The sequence below is a fragment of the Pteropus alecto genome, unplaced genomic scaffold, assembly GCF_000325575.1.
Source record: "Pteropus alecto unplaced genomic scaffold, ASM32557v1 scaffold78, whole genome shotgun sequence".
NCBI classification, from domain to species: domain Eukaryota; kingdom Metazoa; phylum Chordata; class Mammalia; order Chiroptera; family Pteropodidae; genus Pteropus; species Pteropus alecto.
In genome coordinates, this window is record NW_006443124.1 from 5163570 (window position 1) to 5172582 (window position 9013).

A 9013-nucleotide genomic window follows, 5' to 3' on the forward strand; every position below is an offset into this window, starting at 1 on the left:
GAGAGAAAGAAACAAATAGTTTTACCTAGGAAATGAAATAGTATGCCCATTAAAAATAAAGTGTTCTAAAATACATTTAATAAATTCAACAAAACTAGAACAAATAGCAAAGCGTGCAAACTATAGATCTTCTTTACTAGTGTTTTCTAAATATTAAAAATAAATGAATATTATCACAGAGATTCGAAATTAAAAATATCTTACTAAATCAGCCCCTGCTTGAAGAAGAACATCTGCAACATCTGTATGTCCATTTTCACAAGCATAGGTTAAGGCTGTGTCTCCTGTTGCTGTTGTAGCATGAACATTAGCACCTAGCACACAAAAAAACCATACATTTACTTTGGGCATTATAAAATTATATCAGAAAGTTTAATTTTACAATTTTGTGAAACTGATAAACCCAAAGTATGAAAATATTAGTATATATTTTAATGTCCTAATTTTCCTTTAAATATGCTTTATAAAAATGTTTTTAGCCATACAGAAAGGAACTATACCAAATAATTTTAAAACAGTAAAATTTGCCTACACATTCCCAGTAAGATATACCCTAAGAAACAAAAGAGCTGCAAAACCAAAAAATGTCAAAGAGTTTTCAGAAATCATATTGGTAGTAATGCTGGATTATATTCTGAGACAGTTCTATGGATAGTATGGTAAAAATCAAATGAGTAATCTTTTGGTGAAAAGGGAAATTTTGGGCATGGTTCAGAGAAAATATGAGATTGTTGAAGTAAAAAGCCAATGGTTCTGAATTGGAAGTACTGACATGAACTCATGATTTATTTTATCTATAAGAAGAATAATATTTCCTAACTCTGACCAACGATAAAGGTCTTGACATAATGATAGACCAAGTAGAAACAGCAACTCTAGCTGAGATTGTGGTCTCCAAGTACCATTGTAAAGACTCAAAAATGTCAAGAAATGAACAGGTTTAAGGGTACCAAATTATGATCTCTATGTCATCCCCACTTCTTATTAACAGAGACTAGGACAAACTAACTTCTCCCTTCCAGAAGCCACAAACTATTCAATAGAGAGAGGTCAATAAGAAGCCTTATAATCACTAAGCAAACATTAATAACAATAAGAAACTTTTTTAAAAATGACATTTTTGGAGATTTAGGAGCCTAAGAAGTGCAATTAAATTGTAGAGCTGTCTGTCAACTTTTGTAGAAATGAAAAAGTTAAGGTTCACTGTTAAAGTTGTAAGAGTAATATAAAAGCTTTTTCTAAAAGGCATTTTTAAAGCGACATACCAGCAGCCAGTAAATATTTAACCAACTCCAGGTGTCCCTCCTGAGAAGCTTCCATCAGAGGCGTAGAGCAGCCAAGTTCTATATCAGCGCCTGCCTTAATCAGAAAGTCTGCAACTTCAGAAAATCCTCCACAGCAAGCCAAGGTCAGAGCAGTTTCTTGGGTTTCTTCTGTCTGGGCATTTATATTTGCTCCTGGGGAAAGCATAAAAATAGATAAAATTAGTTGCAACAGACTTATGATAAAGATATTAATTGTTCTAATTGTGATAATCATCTCTTATCTTCTCTGCTTCTGGGGTTCCTTCCAGGGTGTTGATAATTTACTTTACCATCGATGTAAAAAAAATACTTTACCTTGTGCCAAAAGTAGTGCCACCATTTCCTCATGTCCTTCTCGAGCAGCTTCCATCAAGGGAGTGTATCCTTCATCATTAACTTCTTCAAGATTTGCTCCCCTTTCAATAAGTAGAGCTGCCAATTCAACGTGTCCTCCACAGGCAGCTAGTGTTAACGGCGACTCAAATGAATCTGCAGGCATGTTCACTTGAGCACCACTGTCCAAAAGCAAACGTGCTACCTCTACATGTCCATCCTGCAGATTTTCAGAAGTAAAGCAAAAGGAAGGAAAAATTTTTTGAGGTTTTTAAAGTGGGAAAAGAGGAGCAAGAAATTGAGGAGAGATAGAAAAGAAGAAAAAAAGATGCAGCTTAAATGCATATATATTATCTGAGCAATTTGAGATCTGTCTTATCAAAAATCTATTAAAATGATTTTACCTTACTTTTGTGCAAGCCCAAAATTTTCCAAAAGAATCAGTCTTATGACAGTTACAATTCCAAATAATTTTGAATTTCCACATTCTTTGAAGTCCAAAAAACTGTTAAATCTAGTTAACAGTACCTCAAAATAATTAATGTTTATACTATTGCCAGGTCAAATATAGCTATACCATCAAACTTATGTAATGTTTCAGTGTAGAAACTGTGTTAGATCTATATAAGAAACAAAGACTAGGCACAAAATAACACAACAAATTCTGTGAAGTCATTACCACTTGGGATTATGTCACCAAGGTAAACCCCTGTGGACTGATATCCTATATTGTTCCTCATCACTAGCCTGTTGCAGTGAGGCAAAAAATTTTACAAAGATGTAAAAATAAATATCTTATTCGCTTGTAAATAATTTTACCATGGGCCCATCTGCATAGATAGTAAGGCAATTAACTAAAACATTCTCATGGAGGGTATGCATTCTATCCCTCCATCACCATAAATACCCTTCGTTAATTTCAAATTCTTTAATTCAAAATTTTATGTAGGCATATAAAATCAGATGTTATGTTGTTCTTTATTTCAAAAATGACCAAAATACTGCTAATGAAAAGTAAAAACTGAATATAAAAATAAGGTTTTATGAGGTTGGGTGATTCTTTCATTAAAGAATTTTAAAAGCCTTAATTAAATGTTATATTTCAGTATTCATCCAGAGTTTCATTATACTTAACTAAATGACTACCCTAGCTTTAATCACTTTTGACATGATGCCAAAAACAAATAACTTTACATTAAAATTTTAGTTTTACTAATTCTTCAGTGTACGTAAAATATATTTAAACCAAATTACTGTATTAGGTTATTTGGTGTTTGAAATACATTTCTAATTGGAAATAAGGATTTATAAGTGTTCACAGAATGGGAGAAAATATTTGCACATTATATATCTGATATGAGAGTAGCATCAAAAATATATATAGAACTCCTAAAACTCAATAACAAAAAACTAACAACCTGATTCAAGAATGGACAAAGGATGTGAATAGATATTTCTCCAAAGAAGATATACAATGGCCAATAAGCACATGAAAAGATGCTCAATATCAGTAATCATTAGGAAAATGCAAATCAAAACTACAAGATACCACCTCACAACCATTAGGATGGCTGCTATCAAAAAAGCAGAAAATAACAAGTGCTGGTGGGATGTGGAGAAATTGGAATGCTTATGCACTGTTGGAGGGAAAGTAAAATGGTAAAATGGTGGTTCCTCAAAATATTAAAAATAGAATTACCATATGATCAAGCAATCCTACTTTTTGGTATATACCCAAAAGAACTGAAAGCAGGGACTTAAACATATTTGTACACCTATGGTCTTAGCAGCATTTAGCATGGAGCAACCCAAGTGTACATCAATAAATGAAAAGATAAGCAAAATGTGGTATATACATACAATGAAATATTATGACGCCTTAAAAGAGGAAATTCTGACACATACTTCAACATGGATGAAACCTGAGGACATATTATGCTAAGTGAAACAAGCCAGCCACAAAAAGACAAATACTGTATGATTCTTCTTACATGAGGTACTTAGAATAGTCAAAATTGTAGATAGAAAGTAGAATGGTGATTGCTAAGGGATGACGGGGAGCAAGGAATGGGAAGTTGTTATTCAATGGGCATAGTTTCAGTTTTACAAAATAAAGAGTTACAGAGATGGTAGTGATGGTTGCAAACATGACCTCTGAAATATACACTTAAAAATGGTTCAGGTGGTAAATTTTATGTTTGTGTATTTTACCACAGTAAAGGAAATAAAGAAAATAAAAAGTATATCAGTGAGTTGGAAATGACATAGCCAAGCCTACCTTCTGTATTGTTTCCTACATTGACAGATTTACTATTAAAAGTTAAAAAAACATTATATACTTCCCCTTCCCTCTCTATTGTATAATTTTTTAAAAATCTGATCTCATAATAAATATTTTTCCAAAAAATTAATAATTCTTAAAAGTCTATACACATATGATCTTTTCTTCCCATAAAATCTCAAGTGAGTGCAATTTGAAATTACCATGCAAGCCTCCATTAAGGCAGTGTGCATCTCATCTGTTTTGTGCTCTTGATCTGCACCAGCATCAAGTAGAAAGCGAACCATATCCAAATGGCCTTTAAAAAAAATCCACAAATTTAAAAACTATATTTCTAAAGAATTGAGTATCAATGTAATTCATAAGTATTAAAATGGGGAATATTTTCTTTCAGATGTCTATACAAAAATTTTAAGAGAACTTATATTGTATTCAATAAATCAATCAATGACAGTTTTACAAAGCCAGTCCAATATAATAAGCAAGCTCTCGTCAAGGTCTAGGTTTTAAAGATTACATTAGTCCAAAGTACATAATTCAAGTTAAGTAAAGCAATAATACTTCTTCTTTCATTTAATCTATATAAACTATATCTTATCAAAACACTGAAATAAAATAGAATGCCAGGTAAAGCATGTTTGGATCATTTTTCAGAAAAACAGCTTTTAAAATAATAGCTATAAACTCACTGTGGCAATGAACAGGCACAGAAAATTCCATCAAAATAATTTCAACCCTCTTGATACATTTAATACATAAAAAGCCTTAATAGTCAATAAGAAAAAGAAAAGCACTCCAGTAGAAAAATGAATGAAGGACATAAAATGGTAATTCGAAAAAGAATGCAAATGAATATTAAACTGATGAAAAAAATATTAAACCTTCCTATTAAACAAATGCAAATTAAAATGACACACCATTTTTTACTATCAAAATGGCAAATATTAAAAAGAATGATAATACCCAGTGTTGGTGAGGGTGTAGGGTGGGATAAAGGGCACTCTCAAACACTGCTGGTGGGAGTATAAATTGGATCAACCTTTCTAGAAGGCAATTTGGCAAATGTATCAAAAGCCTTAAAAATGTCCATACCCTTTGACCCAGCAATTCCACTTCCAGGAATTTATCCTAAGGAAATAATCAGAGATTAGGCAAAGATGTCTGCACAAGGACGTTATCACAGTGTTTTTAATAATAGTGAAAAACTGGGAACAATTCAAGTGTCCAACAATAGGCCATTATGGTGCATCCATTTGATGTTTTTGGCAGAGACTGCTAGTTCCCTACTCAATTATCTATTTTTCAATGTTCCTTAACAGAACTCTAATTTTATCTGAGTGGCAACACGCATGACTAAAAGACTACATTTCCCAGCCTCCCTTGTTGCTATGCGTGGCCAATGAGATGTAAGTCGGAACAATAACACAGAGCTTCTATGAAGACTCCTTAAAGATACCTTACTAAATTGGAAGGCACTCCCCATTTTGCCCTTGCCCTCTTCATCCTTCTTAGAATATGGATTGCTAGGGCCATAGCTACCATCTTGGTAACCTTGAATATAGAAACCACATACTAGGATGGTAAAGCAGAAAAACAGAATGCTGAGATCTTGATAACAATGGAACTGTTATACTAATTTTAGCCTACTCCTGGACTTGTTTTATATAAAAGAGAAAAGGCTTCTCTTTTGTTCAGATCATTATTAATTTAGGTTTTGAGGCATATACAGCCAAATCCACTAATAACTGCAATAGCGAAATATCATTATGTGACCATCAAAAGTTGTATTACAAAAATATTGAGGTGGCAAAATGTTCACGATACACTGCTAAATAAAAGAAGCAGACTGTAAAACAGTGTTAAGAGTATGACCACTTAAAAATACAGGCATTCCTTGTTTTATTGCACTTTGCAGATGTTGTAATTTTTACAAATTAAAGGCAAGACCCTCCTCCCTCAACAAGATTACAGCTTGCTTTACTGCAAGACTTGCTTTATAGCGGTGGTCTGGAACCAAACTCACAATATCTCTGCGGTATGCCTGTATATATATATTTGTTTATGAATATACTTTAAAAACACTCTGGAAGTAAATACATTACAATATTGTTTACATCCTTTAAAAATCTTTAGATAGTAGCATTACATGTAATTACAAAGTTTTCTTTATATTATTTTGTGTTTTTCAGGTTTCTGTATCATTGTGATTATTATATTATTTGAGTGTGTATTATTTTTGAAATAAATGCTGGAAAAATCGTAAGAAACAAAAATCATTAAAGAATGGAAACTCTAAATCTGTACTAAGAGTTGACTTCATAGCTAATTGAATAAATTTGAATTAAAATAATAAAAAAAACATACACTGTGAAGTTATACTTTAGGAAATACAGGCTAAAATGGACTTTATATATAATCTTTTATAAGCTAGATAATTTTATAGCACAGGGAAAACATAAGCAATGTAAAATTAACTCAAGTACTCAAATATTCAAAGTTGTTATAAAAAAAACATAAATTTTCATACATATCGAGTACCTTTGTAGCATGCAAGTGTAAGAGCACTTTCTTTGAATTCATTAGAATGAGTGTTGATGCCTGCTCCATGATCTAGAAGAACTCTTGCAACTTCTACATGACCTGCACTGGCTGCTTCCATTAAGGGGGTATGTCCATTTTCATTATGATCTTCTATATTTGCACCTTCATTAAGTAGCACTTTCACAATGTCAACAAATCCTCCAGCACAAGCATAAGTTAATGCAGTGTTTCCTAACAAAGAACAAAAGAAATACAAAATTATGATAAAATGGATACAATTATGATTATGCTACTGCTCTAGTTCTACCTCTTCCATTCTTACATAAACCAAACAACTATCATCTCAAATTTTTTGTTGTATTGGTTAGAAGCATCATCTTAATTTTTTTATTAATTAAAATGTTTATTATAAACAGGTCAATTTACCTCTCTCCTATTTCCTTAGCTTGTAAAATAAGCTTGAAAAATCACTTTCAACATATTTTTATCTAAAGTATTCTAATGTATCATTCAAAATTATTCCTTTATCTTTTGATACTGTATAATTTAGAAACACTTAACATTTCATTTCTATATATATATTCATTTCTTCATTTTCTTTTACCTCTCCTTTATCTTTACAGATTTATTCATAAGACAATTCATTGTTTTAGGTATATTTTCCTTCTGAAACATATAGACCATCTATATTTATGTGACCCAGTGAGATATATATAAATCCCCCTCAGTATAACTCCTTCAAAAGAAAAATTTCTTTAAAAAGTTTCCTACTTATTTCTTTCCTGATTTTGTTTCAAGAATTTTTATTTATTAAAGGGGGTAGGGAGGTTTTTTAACCATCCAACAGAATGAGACTGAAGAAGGCTGTTTTAAAGGTTCAGCAAACCTATCATTTCAGAACCCAGTTTGTTCAGAATTCAACCATTTAACCACCTCAGATGTTATGCACATTAATATTACTACAACTAAGACAATGTGGTCAGTGAAATGACCTAGAATCCTTTCTAGGAAGGCTTGCTCATTTAAAAAATAAATTAGGATACATTTAACATATATTTAATAGTATGGAACACTGATATGCTTTCATTATTTACTATATTTTAAAAAAACATTTAGTTGCCTCACTAAATGCAAGGAATCTCATTACTAAAACTATACCTGTAATTCAAGACATACAACCAAAGCTCTGCCTGTCTATAAATCTAGGAAACGTAAGTAAATAAAAGAGTGGTCTTTACTAGAGTAGCTTTCATGCTGCCACAAGAATATCTTAATAGTAAATGCATTCAGTACACTTGACATGAAAACCCCTATAGGGTAAATACTCTCAAGTTAATCTATAACCTAAAGTCAAGGGAGTTGTATTTAAATGAGATAAAGTATTATAAGAGATATAGTTCATAATTTTGCCTCTTCACACATTACATATCATTATGGCAGAAAAAAAAACTGTGCTCCACAGAAAAATTGTTGATCTTGATCAAATAGAAGTTAAGTATGTTTTAAAGACTTTTGAAGATATCAAATTAATCTGTATTTTATTCAGAGATTCTAAACAAAGGCTAAGATTTTTCTGTAGGTTTACAACTGGTTTTTCCTAGGAATCAAATTTTTATCTCTCACATTATAATTAATTATATCAACTTATTTTCCTCAAACGCATACATCATTTTCTATATACCTGTTGCAGACTGGGAGTTGACATTTGCATCGTGAAGAAGTAATAGCTTCACAATATCTAAATAACCTCCACTGGATGCTGCCATTAAGGGAGTTATGTCTCCTTTAGTCCCTCGATCTTCAACATCAGCATGCATAGCAAGTAATACCTTTAAAACACATATACGCACAGAGAGAAATTATCAATTTTTACCATTAATAGTATTTCTAGAGAATATACTGAATCTGGGAAGATATTCTTTTAGAGTGGGGATGAGGAAAAATAAAAAAATAATCACCTTTGGGAAAATATGGCAGTGTTCACTGCTCAATACACCAGTTTAGATGCTGTATTTTATAATACCATTACATATATCAATCTTTAAAGTACATAATCACATTAGCCATCCTATTACAAACTATAACTACTCTTGTCAAAGAATCTGTTATGTCTGGGATTATCTAGTAAGAGTACAGCAAAACCATACTCACAAGACAGAAACTAACTGGTAAACACATGGCTATTTCCCAATATTGCTCTAACAGAAGGAAAAAATTTTTTTAAATTGGGGTAATCTGGCAAAATGAAAATAAATCATTACTTTCTACTATAGTTGTGTATTATTTCTAAAGCAAGTTTTAAATATTATTTTTTTATGTGTTTCTTATTCATTAGGACTAGTTTTGACTAAATGGTAGAAAAATGGATCATGCCTAGTTGTATTTACAGGCAAAAAATTAATTATGTATCAGTTTCTATTTTACCCACTGCCAAAAAAGGAAAGGTCTCTAATTATAATTTCTTTTACTAATGATAAAAATAAAACATCAAAACCCTTCAACAATTTTAATTACTAAAGATTATTTCTGCTTACTTGTGCTAATTCATAATACC

General features: G+C 31.5%; 1 protein-coding gene across 1 annotated transcript in view; it reads right to left on the reverse strand.

Moving 5' to 3' along the window:
* The window catches only part of LOC102883516 (ankyrin repeat and KH domain-containing protein 1), a 90608-nt gene that overhangs the window by 55090 nt on the left and 26505 nt on the right, over positions 1-9013 (reverse strand). Inside the window, exons 4-10 of the mRNA XM_015597945.2 lie at positions 8994-9013; positions 8141-8288; positions 6457-6690; positions 4122-4216; positions 1620-1857; positions 1266-1457; positions 205-314 (exon numbers count right to left, since the gene is read on the reverse strand). The exon at positions 8994-9013 is cut by the window's right edge and continues 131 nt beyond it. Of these exons, the coding sequence (XP_015453431.1) occupies positions 205-314; positions 1266-1457; positions 1620-1857; positions 4122-4216; positions 6457-6690; positions 8141-8288; positions 8994-9013 (1037 nt within the window). The remainder of the gene's footprint in view (positions 1-204; positions 315-1265; positions 1458-1619; positions 1858-4121; positions 4217-6456; positions 6691-8140; positions 8289-8993) is intronic.